This window comes from Temnothorax curvispinosus, unplaced genomic scaffold (assembly GCF_003070985.1).
Source record: "Temnothorax curvispinosus isolate PA1 unplaced genomic scaffold, ASM307098v1 QBEX01010986.1, whole genome shotgun sequence".
In the NCBI taxonomy this organism is placed as follows: Eukaryota; Metazoa; Arthropoda; class Insecta; order Hymenoptera; family Formicidae; genus Temnothorax; species Temnothorax curvispinosus.
This window is the reverse complement of record NW_020220766.1, coordinates 1-12,354: the sequence shown is the minus strand read 5'-3', so window position 1 is coordinate 12,354 and position 12,354 is coordinate 1. Positions and strand designations below refer to the sequence as shown.

Below are 12,354 nucleotides of genomic sequence, written 5' to 3'. Positions count from 1 at the left end.
TGATGATCACATTTGATATATCTGCAATTATAATGCTCGCCGGCTCGGATGAAGCAATATCGAATTAATCTTGCGGCATCATCGAATTCATATGCTTTGGATCTGCGCGGGAACGCGTCCGCGCGCGCGTCGTAAAAGAACAAAAAAAAAGAGAGAGAGGAAAGAGCAGAACGGAAAAGAAAAAGAGAGAGAAACCGGCCGAATATCGCGCGAGTATCGGAGCGGCTAAGTAAACACGAGAGCGAAGAGGAGCATCCGACATTCGGTGCCGGTTTTTATCCGGTGCGCTCTCTGCGTTTCGGGGAACGCAGTTGTGTACACTGTCGTGGTCTTCATTTACGTCTGCCGGCGAGTCCTTCCCTCGTCAGGTACCACCTTGTCGCGAAAATCGAGACACCGATACTCCGACCGCCGCCGGTCGTGTCAATAAAGGAGATAATCATGTTTGTCGCGAAAGAAATTCGAAGGGCAAAGTATAATTCTTGAACATACATTTTAATTGTCATAAAACGATGCTTTAGTTTCTAGGAAATAGCACGATATACCTATACCGCTTGTAATATCGATGTTTGAAATGCGATTAAATATTGCGGGGGATTTATTGAAGATTATAGTTTCCAACGGGGCTTTATTCAAGCTTATGACACGTAGAATTCGAGCGTGGAATTTAGTTATGTTAACTTCGGCGAGGCTCACCATTGATCGGTTGCTCACGGGGTTTATTTCTGTCTCTATATTTCCCTGACAAAGCCAGGTTTCGGATAACACTAAAGTCAATTTGTCGCACGAGTGAACGATACAGAAATACATAACGTAGAAAACTGTCCTGGATAATTTCGACAGCAAAAATTTTAGAAATCAATTCCGACAATTACAAAAATGAAATTAACGAGGATGCAATAATGTGATACATTTATTTGTCCTTTGTAACAAACTGACATATTAACAGATACTGTTAAAAATGTAAATTAATACTATTAAAATACTGTTAAAACTATTCCAAAGTAAAAGACAGAGAGATTGTCGTTTCGATCTGTTAAATATCACGAGAAGGATCGTATTTCTTGTCGCGAGATCCGCATGCTGTGCATTAATTAAACGGAATACAGGTCTACAGGTGTTTCGGAATTATCATTAATTCGATATCGACAATTCTTCGGCGTTTCTTCCCCCGCTGCCGGATCTGCACAGATGATCACCGTTCGCAGCGGCGATGCGAGATCGTCTCGTTACTGCGTTCGGCCGCGTAATCCGATCTCGCCTCGGGCGTTTTCCTGCTTTCGCGAGTTAATTGATACCCCCTCGAATGCCGTAATATAAATCGCGTTCCCCCCTCCCCCCCCCTCCCTGGTAGAATCGCCGATCCCGATCGTTAAAGATCGATCTCTCCGTCTCCTTCTCTCTCTCGGGCGCGCACTGCACCTCGCCTCGCCTCTCGCCATGGTGTCGGCTGCCATTCACCGTGAAAACCGTACGTACACTCGCGCTCTGGTCACCGACAAGGTCGCGCAAGGTCGCGCAACCATCCTGCATCCCATACGCGCATACGCCATATGCAGCTGTGTGCATGCGTGCGTACGTGCGATGCAGGTGGACGATATCGGGACGCGAGGCGATCTCCGCCGGGTAAATAGGAATCTAAAATTGCGTTATCACAAAAAAAAAAAAACGACTCTGCATCGATTCTTAGCTGTACAGTTGAATCAAATATTTATTTCTGATTTTTCGTAGAGTAATAAAATTTGTTGTATCCGAATAATTGCCGTTTCTCGTTTCGCCGGATCACGAAGGTCCCGTCGATTTATCTCCGCGTTTCGCACGTTGCAGCCATCTACATATATGTAGTGTGATTTGCGCGCGAAAGCACCAGCGGGTCCGGGTATCGATCCGAATGCGTAGAAAATGCTATTGATTCCCTCGGCCGACCCGACGACCTCTTCTCTCTCTTCTCTCCATGGCGACGATCCGACTGGAGAGGACCGAGGCTTTCCTCCGTTCTCTTTTGATCCGTTATTTTCATCTTGCTATATATTACGTGTACGTGGTTGTGATGCAAATGCCAAAATAAAAATGTACGTCAAATACCATGAAAGATCTTAAAATCTCGTATGAGTAATGTCATTATAAAATAGATTCTACCAAAACCAAGTAAATAAAAAATAATTTGTTTTAAATCTTTACGAAAAATACTCAAAAAAGAATACTCGTAAGTGTTTAAAAGGGTTACAATACTGTAAAAGTAACATGCATCGTTATCAAATAATGTATATGAAAATAATTAATCATCGCTTTAGTGAAAAATAATAGAAGTGAAGAAATTGCAAATTAAACTTGAATGGAAACAGAGGAGAATATTTTAATCTTTATTTAATTTCAATAGATCGTCTCTCACCTCTCATCTAGAGATAAAATGTCACGTACGTGATGACCGCAATTGGAAGGGGTGAGAGGAGAGAATTGCATAAAAGGCACACACGAGCCGAGTGACTCGCCTATTCGTTTTCTGCCTACGCCCTCCAGGGTCGTACAGCCCACGTTCATCCTCCATCGTATTCCCATCCTTTCTTTAGAGTCGCTTTCGCGTCTTTGAACACTCGGTGCACCTGCTCCAATGCTCTTTACTTGCCTAAAGTATTTTAGTTTTTGTACTTTAATTCGAAGATATCAATCATTTCGTGACGTTCGCCGATAACAAAGAATTATCTTTTAACGATTATTATATATCTATTAAAGTTGCTATCGAGATTCGATTAAGATATAAAACCGTTAGGTTTAACAAGGACATTTCTTTCATGTTACTATTATTCTGCGACAGATCACGAGTAAGACGGGCACGATAATTCTTGGCCGATGAGGAGCAGAGCAGCACGAGGGCGAGTAGTAGAAGGAGCAGCAGTACGAGCAAGAGCGAGCGGCTTCGTCGTCGTAGAAGGAGGTGGCGGTGTGGAGAAACAGAAAAAGGAACGAGGACGAAGTGGCGGCGGCAGCAGTGGCAGTGGCAACGGCGGCAAAGCGGCGACGAACAGCCAGGTCCCCCCATGTTAGCGGACATCAACGGCAACCTGGCGGATCTGAGAAGCGAAGCGATGGCGTCGCAGAGATTTTGTCTGCGCTGGAACAACCACCAGAGCAATTTGCTCTCCGTCTTCGACCAGCTGTTGCACGACGAGTCGTTCGTCGATGTCACGCTGGCCGTTGAGGGCCAGTTACTCAGGGCGCATAAGATGGTGCTGTCGGCGTGTAGCCCCTACTTTCAGGTAAGTCCGATTTTTTATATCTAAAATTTATTCAGATTAACATCTCAACTTTAGATGATTAAATCATAACATCGTGACGTGCCTCGCCAATCATTTATAATTTTGCAATAAAGAGACAGTACTTCGTAGGTTTTATGATGGATCATAATTGGATCCTATTGACATTGACACAACTTTTTGAAAAATAAATTGTAATGTATAGAATCGCTACGTGCAACTTGCAGTTTACTAAAGAAACTGATAATTTGTATTTACAGGCCCTGTTCGTTGGACACCCCGACAAGCACCCGATAGTCATTCTCAAGGATGTTCCATATGTGGACATGCGCAGCCTCTTGGACTTTATGTACCGCGGCGAGGTGAGCGTCGATCAGGATCGACTGACCGCTTTCTTGCGGGTCGCCGAGTCCTTGAGGATAAAGGGCCTGACCGAGGTGAACGAGGACAAATGCGATTTGCCAAGCATCACGTCCTCGTTGCTAGGTGGCAGTCAGAATGCAGTGGCACCGCCACCGCCCAGTCTCCATCGGATCAACCAAATCGGTCAGCATCATCATCATGTCGCGCAGAAAAGGTTCCATCATATGTCCAGCCATCCGTTGCTTGGCTCGGCGCTGACGGCGCCCAAGAGAAAACGTGGCAGACCCAGGAAGTTGAGCGGCTCGTCGGACACGCCAATTGGCGAGGTCGGCGGTCAGGACCTGCAGTCCTGCTCTGGCGCTGATCTAGTTCAGGGCTCACCCGAGATGATGGAAATGAAGATGGGATTGGACTTTCAGAGCGAGGTCAGCGGTAACGGCAACGTGAGAAGCACCTCCTCCAACAACAACGCCAATTCTGCATCGGCCGCCAATAATCCCACCGCCACGGCCTCCTCGGGATCATCGTCGGCGAGGAGAGATGAGCCTACGGAGAACGGTACCGACACACCGGAACCGCCAGTCACGCGGGTCAAACGAGAACCGGAACCGACGCCTAGCACTTCGGCGCAAGGTATGAAAAACGGAACGCGATGATGTTCGATGTAACATTGAATTTAAATTCGAGAACTCGAGCTGATCATCTCGTCGTTGTTGATTCTAGCTTCGGATGAGACATTCGCGCGGCCGCACAGTAGACAAGGGAGTGAGGGTTTCAAGCAAGGTAAGACCTTCAGCTTACTTGACTTCGATACAGAGAAGCCTTGCATTGCTAATACTCCCTGATACAGCGCAAACGGCGAATCTCATACAGTTTACACGGATTTTATAGCGTATCTTATCTACCAAACGGAGAGCTGCGCGCGTTTGTAAATTATAATTAATTAGATGATCGATTATACATTATATATCAACTATTCATGCACTATTTATGCAGTCAATTATGCAGACGTAAATATGTACTTATTGTTAGCGAAATATTAACTCCTTCAGATTTGACTGTTCTTTTATACATGGTAAAGCAATTGTTTCATCAATGGATCTTTGGATTCATTAAAGTTTAGAAATATTTCTCTTTACTTAAAAAATTAACTTTAAAAAAATAGAATTTATATACATATGTATAGATCCGTTGGAGTTAATTCTTTATGTGACCCTCGAACGAGCGCAATGTTGCATAGAAACTGTTTCTTATTATTCTGTAATTCTAATTGCTGATTTTGAAAATGCGTTCTTGAAAATTATACAAGGTAAGTCACAAGATGTAACGTTAAATGCAACGTGCTTCTGAGGGTTAACTATAATCACATTTTTTTTTAGTGAAACGCGTTTTACAAATGCAAAAGATAATGAACTCTAATTGCGTCTAATTACGGAACGATACCCCACCAGATGTCTTAGCATGGTGTGAAATGTGATTCCCATAACGCGGGCGCGGAGAAGAATGTTAGATTATCTTGACTTATTGTATCTTAATATTCAGATCTTAAAAGTGAAAAAAAAAGTTTATATAACGGCTGCTCGTTTTTAAATAATAACTGCAAAATTAAGATGTAAATTCAACGCATTAATTCCGGATAATAAGCCGAGTTGTGTACGTCGTCGAATATTCTTCTCCGTGCGAACCCAAAGGACGGGGAAAGGAACTCGCTTTTGTGCCGTCCGAATGCTTATTCGTTTCTTGTGGACGCGCCCCGAGGAGCAAGCAAGCAAGCGAACCTTGCGCGGCATTATGGACGACGCTGTAGACTCTCTACGTGAGAACGACTCTTACGGCTCTCTCGCACGATTCGTCGAGGTCGATCGACGACGTCTGAGAATCTCAGAATCGGAGAAGCCCAATAATCCCGAGGGGCTCCCTCGATATTTTGCAATCAACCGAGTCTCGAGACTTCGCGTCACACTTCGCGACCAGGCGCTCGCGCGGATCCGATAAGACGCGCGTCGTCGCCGTCGTGGACGACGCTTTATCCTAATGTGCTGCTAATGAATTTGACTTTTCAGACTTCTCACGAGCTGCCTTGCCGAGCGGCTCGGTCAATCGTTGTCGCAACTCCTGCAGGCGCGCTCCTTCCGCAAATTTTTTTTTTTACTTTTAGGAGCTAGCCAGGACTCGCGACCCTCGCGAATCACACGTCATTTCCGTAAATCCGCGATCCCGTTTAATCGTGGCGCGCTGACCAGAGTTGAGGCCGCGCTTCGGAATCTCTCGCGTTTACCTCTGTGATTTTCGAAACAAAACGCACACGAAAAGAAAAAGAAAGAGATAGAAAAAAAATCACAATTTCGACGCGAGAGAAAAATCTACGTCCGGAAGAAAAAAAAGGCAGTGTAAAGCAATTTCCCGACGAGATAAAAAACAACAGTAAAAATAATTTCCATTTTCAAATTCAAACTCGAGCGGTGTGTCTGAAGGTAGCCGCACGTGGGATGTCATTATATCGGTACCGCGCGCGCGCGGTATTCAAATCGCGAGGAAAGACGAAAGTCGAGACAAAAAGATGTGTAGTAAAAAACAGACGAAAACATGCACATATATGGAAAAAGAGAGAGAATGAAGAAGAGAGAGAAAGAGAGAGTGAGAGAGACAGCGTGTGAAAGAGAGAGAGAAAAAGAGAGATAAACGGGAAGCCGTCGTCTCGTTAATCGAGAACTCGCGTTTGGACCCCGGAATGTTGTTACCATGACACCCCATGAAAAAAAAACCTGGAAAGGGAACTCCCCTCTGTGCGAACGTCTGCGAAATTAATTAATCTCTAATGAAACCCATTGCACTCGCGCCGCCGAGTCGTTGTTCTCGTCGAGGACATACATAATATATATAGATACATCTAATTACATACATATATATAGATATATATAACCCATACGTAATTCTCACGCTCGGCCAATGCGCAGCGCCTCATTTCCTGTCCTCCCTTCCGCCCCGGTCTCGGTAGCACAGAATCAGCCACCTCCTCGTCTTTACCTCTTCATGATCAAATCTGTGTCTTCTCTCTGCCGCACCGCACCTGTCGCCTCTCTGTTCGATGTCTCGAACCTCTCGCCCTAACCCTTTAACTTTTCCGCTAACATCCCCATACCCCCCCTGCCCCCTCGGCTCTTCTCCGCACGAATGGAAAAAAAACGCTTCGCTGCCATTGGCCAATGGTAACAGGAGGGGGTGGAGCCAGCTTTTAGCGGTGCTTACTTTTTTTTTAATTGTTGTCTGATTTTTCACATCTTGAACGCTGGTTAACTTCTTTTACGCTCGTTCGTTGCGAGGAAGATAGAATAGAGAATTTCATTCTTTTTTTTTCTTTAATCGCGAAAAGACAAACGGCAAAGAAGAAGAAGAGAGAGGAGAGACGTAAACGCGTCGATGATGATTACGACGATGATGATGAGAATGTGAGTTAAACAACGGACGACGCCACATTGTCGGCAGGTTTATCGTTTCCGTCTTCTCTTGCGTTCTTCTCGTTGCTTTAGACGATAACGACGACAATGAGAAAAGATGAATAGCAAAGATGAGAGATTCTTATCGCAAGAGTAGAAGCAGGATAGATAGATTAATATGTAAAAATAAAAAGAGGAGTTGACAAACCAGAGAAAGAGAGAAATCAGAAGAGAGAGAAATAGTGTGACGTACGTTTCTTTTTTTTCCTATTTTATAAAAGAGATGTATTTACGTGCGCGCGCGCGCGAGAGAGACAGAGAGAGAGAAAGAGAGTGCTTCGAAGATGTCGTCGTCGGAGATGATCTCGTTTCAATAGTGACCGTGATCGCTTTGTTCACTTTTGGCGCAGGTGAGTTGAGATTTATCTGAGTCACCATCATTCTGAGAGATTTTTAAGCTTTGCGCGGGGGAAGCGAGGGAGCTAGGGAGGCCAGCCGCTAGAAAAAAATAAAATAAAATAATAAAACGATTGTAGAACGGAAGAAAGGAATCGAAGTCGAAGTCATAGATGCATAAAATAGATAGAACGAAAAGACGGAACCGTTCCGAACGGAGTGCCGGAGTGTAAGAGAAATGCCGGATGTTAGAAGGATGTGACGCCGGAAGTCGAAAAAAAACGGATAACGATGTTTAGAAGTAAATCTACGTGTTATAAATTCGAACCGAATTGTTACGAGTCTGAATAAAAACACGCAAGGAGGAGAAAAGAGTTGCTTTTTTTTCTCTCGAGCGTCATCGATCTCGATGGATCGTTTTCCCGTAGAGATGGATACAGGCAGACTGACTGGACGTACTTTGGACCGAAGGGGTTGGGGGCGGGGGGGGGTTGGTTGAAGTGTGCACATGTGTCGCTGGGTAAAAAAAATCTATTTGATTTATTTTAATCAATTTCGCATATGCGTGGATCGCCTGATACGCCGTGTATACGGGTTGTGTATCCGTTCGAGGGCCACGGCCCTTCCTGCCGATCGTAGATTCCAAGTCGGGGGCACCATTTCTACTACTCCCGTCTCAGGATTTATACAAGCCGGAGTGGACTTGTATTTTGTTCGAACGTCCCAGTAAACACCCAAGTATCAATTATAATTTCTCACTCAACGGTGTAAATGCAATATAACACATATTGCATTTACATTGTTGTCGAGCTACAAACTATACGAGTCGCGAAGTCATCGCTTTGATCGGTCGACTTTGATCGTCGAGGAGCGATCCTCGACGTTCGAACAATCGACGCGATAATGCTCAGCTTCCCCTTCGGAATCTACGATCGCGCGGAGCCATCCCGTACATACGCGGATATCCTCTATGGGCTTGTACGTGTGCTCGCGGGTGTGCAAGCGCGTGTGAAATGTTCATCGGGTGAATGGGCTGAGGGGGAGGGTGGCGTGTGCATGGCGGATGCGTGAAGATACGAGGGACGTGTGTGTGTGTGTATGAGATAAAGAGAGAAAGAAAACGCGTGAAAAGCTAGGAGTTCGGGAGAAAGAGGGGAAAGACTTGACGTTGCCGGGAAACTGTTCGGTTTTGCAACCGGCGTGAGAGGATGCGTGAAAGTGCATAAGAGTCTGTCTGTGAGGGGGATAGAGACGACGAGCGGGGGAGGGGGGACGGGGGACGACATGGAGAGGGCGTGTCGTGGAGTTATCCTTTTAACGCGGGACAGAAGTTGACTGAGACGGCCGATTCGAACACGGTGACTCTTTTTTGCTGGCTCTACCCTTCCTCTTGCTTCCCCCCACAAAAATATAGAAATACGTTGTGCCAATACAGTACATCGTACACAGAGATAGTCACGAGATGCGCGGTAGAACTCCGTTTATCAGAACGTTCGCGGTGGAATTTTGTGCGACGGAAACGGATCGTGTGCCAACGGTATTCCTTACCGTTATCGTAAGATGTAAAGATGACTTGGGGTAAAGATTTCCCCAACTATACGTAAAGAGTCAAGAGACCGACCTGTGCTGACGAGGATTCCTCGGTCATTGAGGATCTCTAGTACACGAAAAAATAACATTGGGAAACCGATAATTCCAAAAGTCTGGAATACTATCCGTCTGTGATACCATTCTGGAAAAAACTCGTATTACGAGCAAGAGCTTAAAGATTGGCCTTCTGATAAACGTACTCCTACCGCGCATCCGAATGCTTGCACGACATACATTATACCGTGGCGCGGGCGTGGAGGGCGATTTAAAGGATCGAGGTCTCTTCGTTTCAGAATTGGAGGAGACGTCGAGCGGCGGTGGCGATAGCGGCGGCGATCCGCCGACTCATATCCGCATCAACTTCGAGCGATGCTTTCGCAAGGAGTTCAGCACGTCGACGCTGCAGGGTAAGACCGCGTCGACCGCCGCCGCGATGGGCGACGATCAGCAACAGCAACAGCACTCGGACACCGAGATGGATACGAAGGCGATGTCGAAGGACAGCATAAGCAGTGCCATATTTAGCGTGATGGCCGGCGAGGCGGAGATCAGTCAGAGCGACTTCGAGGGCTCGTTCAGGGCCGAGAACGAGCGCACGGAGGGCTCGGTGCGGGACTTCTGCGTGAAGGAGGGCGACGTTTATCGGTGCACCGTGTGCAATCGCACCTACACACACATCAGCAACTTCTGCCGGCACTACGTCACCTCGCACAAGCCTAACGTCAAGTACTACCCTTGCCCGGTCTGCTGCAAGGAATTCACCAGGAAAGACAACATGGTCGCCCACGTCAAGATTATACATAGTCAGAAGCTGCCGTACATGAGTCTCAGCAATAGTGGCAGCAATAGTAGCAGCAGTATGGGTCAGCCGCGGTAGACCATCGCCGGCTGGGCGCCCTCGCATCCTGCCTCCTCCCTCAGACCGCGTTTCTCCGACCTCGCGCGTGATCTCACGATGTCGGAAATGCTGTAGATCACGATATCACGTCATTTCCATGATAGCTATTACGAGATAGATTTTCGAGAGTTTGACACCAAGATTTTCTATGTTACCGAAAAGCTTTGATACCGGTGATTAACAGATAGAAAGGACGAAGGTTTTAGAATTGATGGTGTGATCGTAGATTATTGTACCAAGGAATTATAGGTAGGAAGAAATGATCGCGTCTATGACGGATGAACGTCATAGGCAGGCTCGTGGGCCTGATGCGTTTGCCAAGAAGACAAAATCGAAGAACGTGAAAATGAGGGAGGAGGAGGGAGATAGAGAAGCTCAAGAGAAGCGCGAGGGAGGTCAGTAACGCCTCGAACGAAGTCGGTGCGCTTCTACGAGCGGAAGGAGAGAAGGACGATAGATAGACACGAGTAAGCGAGTAAACAAATAGGTAGGCAAGTGGCTGATCTTGTGGCTATACCGAAAATGGCCAGAGTGGGTGTTTACGCGGAGAACAGGTGGGTGTGCAAGACTCAAAGCTATGAATATCGCCGAAGCACACGATTCTTAGCTTTCGCGCGAGCGTTTTTCATGGCAGGTCTTTCCGGTATGCGAATTAATCATTTGGACGAATCAATCATCTCTAATTCATGGGGTAAACATATCTCGCGAAGGATGTGTTTCGCCGTTCTAACATTACACGACATGCATGTTGCATGAGACTAGCTCAATATCTTGATACCAAATCTATGCCTTGGAAGAAGAGTCGTATATTCAGATATCAAACACGTGCAGTACTTTTCTACTTCCAAGCCGCAGAATTCTTTTTTTTTTTAGGAGCGCTTTAGAGACACGCGATGTCGGTCAAATGATTAAACGAAGCTGATCTACCGAGTTGCATCGACGTTGCGTAATCCGCGATGCGCGGGTCTGACCAAGTCCAGTAACCATTACGACAAGCAATTATTAAAATAATTTCGATGCGATATTTAAATGTATTAACGAACCGTCGATTGACGGATCTCTTTGACGGTATCTTTTTAGCAAAAAGATCTCGGGCAGCTGCGTACAAGCGATGTTGCTCTGAATTTTATCCCTATTTCAGGTCCTGGTCCCGATCTTGGTCCTAGCGTTAGTCCTAGTTATCGTTATCAATCTCCGTGCCTTCGTGGACCCACAATGCGCACGCTTCAGCATTTTGCGTTACGCAACGTCCGTCTTCTTGTGAAGGATCGAGCTTCAAGCGCCGGAAATCTTCAGGAACGATTCGCGCGCGTAACAAGCAACGGGCATTAAAATTACAAAATGAACGAGCTTTATCGTGTTCGCCCCCGAAGAGAAAGGGCGAGGCGGATGTAAAAACGGGAGACGGAAGTAGGAAGAGGCTTTATACCGCATCATAAGCAAAGAGTTTATATAAACCTAACCGATGCGTCGTCTCAACGCGGTTCAGCATCGTACAACGGGTGATCAGTTGTAAAAAGGAAACCGGTTGTCGCGTAGCAAAGTGAGGTGAGGGGCGAGTAGGAGGAGAGGCATCGTGTAAATCCAAATCAACGCAGATAGAGAGAAAAAGTATATTTACTATTGCCTGACTTATATTACGTTGCAGAAAGAATCAAACACGCCAGCTGACGTAGCTCGGCGATACATTTCTATGAAAATATGGTGCGCGCGCGTGTTTTATGTATCCTTCGTTCGCGTTCTTCAAACGCAGGTCTCTTCACGCCTGGTTAAAAAAAAGAAACTTTCGATACTTGATATAAGATAAAGCACGTCGAAGTTATCTTCTCAAAGAAGTAACTTGAGGCGATTACGTTATGTATAGCAATAAAAGAAGCTCTTGCAAGTCAAAGTTGAGGATGTTGAGAACACACCAATTACATATAGTAATTTGTTACGTAATTATTGAATTATTGAGAGAATTCAACTTGTAGGAGACTTGCAGATTCTTATCTTTAATAGTGGATGCGAACCAGGGTGAAACGTGCGCGCGCACGAGCGATATAAATAATAAGGAAACTACGTAGACTGAGTAAATGCAATATATATGTATCGATGACCGTTCGCCATGTTGTTGTTGAGCCGTTTGGGTCGCGGAAGGGAATGCCGCGGAGGCATTTTCTGGGGGAGCGGCGATGAAAGGGGCGGAGGGACGGTACGGGGGAAGCGCGCAATCTCGCGAAAGACTGCAGAGGGACGGTTTTAACGACACCAAATACAAGATAGTACTGACATTGGATAGACTGAAGGCACCTTAGTAGTAACTTAACGCCGCCGCCATGCCGGACCGTCCTGTCCTGTTCGGCTGAGTCCATTTCCGGATGTCGACGTGAACATCCGGAACGCTAAGTGGAGAACGCGGTGAGCCGGGTGATAA

At 46.1% G+C, this 12,354-nt stretch overlaps 2 protein-coding genes across 7 annotated transcripts in view; one reads left to right on the top strand and one right to left on the bottom strand.

Moving 5' to 3' along the window:
- The window catches only part of LOC112461011 (protein tramtrack, beta isoform-like), a 40,870-nt gene extending 28,522 nt beyond the window's left edge, over positions 1-12,348 (top strand). For all 6 annotated transcript variants that reach the window (XM_025026025.1, XM_025026023.1, XM_025026022.1 and 3 more), the window contains exons 2-5: positions 2,816-3,257; positions 3,515-4,250; positions 4,341-4,400; positions 9,334-12,348. In XM_025026025.1, coding sequence (XP_024881793.1) covers positions 3,039-3,257; positions 3,515-4,250; positions 4,341-4,400; positions 9,334-9,917 — 1,599 coding nt within the window. In that variant the 5' untranslated portion in view covers positions 2,816-3,038 and the 3' untranslated portion in view covers positions 9,918-12,348. The remainder of the gene's footprint in view (positions 1-2,815; positions 3,258-3,514; positions 4,251-4,340; positions 4,401-9,333) is intronic.
- LOC112461013 lies at positions 1,627-2,578 on the bottom strand. Its single transcript, XM_025026028.1, has 2 exons — positions 2,393-2,578; positions 1,627-2,024 (listed from the first exon to the last, which is right to left on the bottom strand). The coding sequence occupies exons 1-2, from the start codon at positions 2,557-2,559 to the stop codon at positions 1,832-1,834; spliced, it is 360 nt and encodes a 119-aa protein (XP_024881796.1). The 5' UTR covers positions 2,560-2,578; the 3' UTR covers positions 1,627-1,831.
- Positions 12,349-12,354: the final 6 nt, after the last annotated feature.

Bases quoted from the DNA above. Each gene is read 5' to 3' on its own strand.
- LOC112461013 (XM_025026028.1), bottom strand. From the start codon at position 2,559: ATGGGAATACGATGGAGGATGAACGTGGGCTGTACGACCCTGGAGGGC. The intron at 2,025-2,392 runs GTGAGAGACGAT...CGTAATATATAG, and splicing joins ATTTTATCTCTAGATGAGAG to CAAGATGAAAATAACGGATC.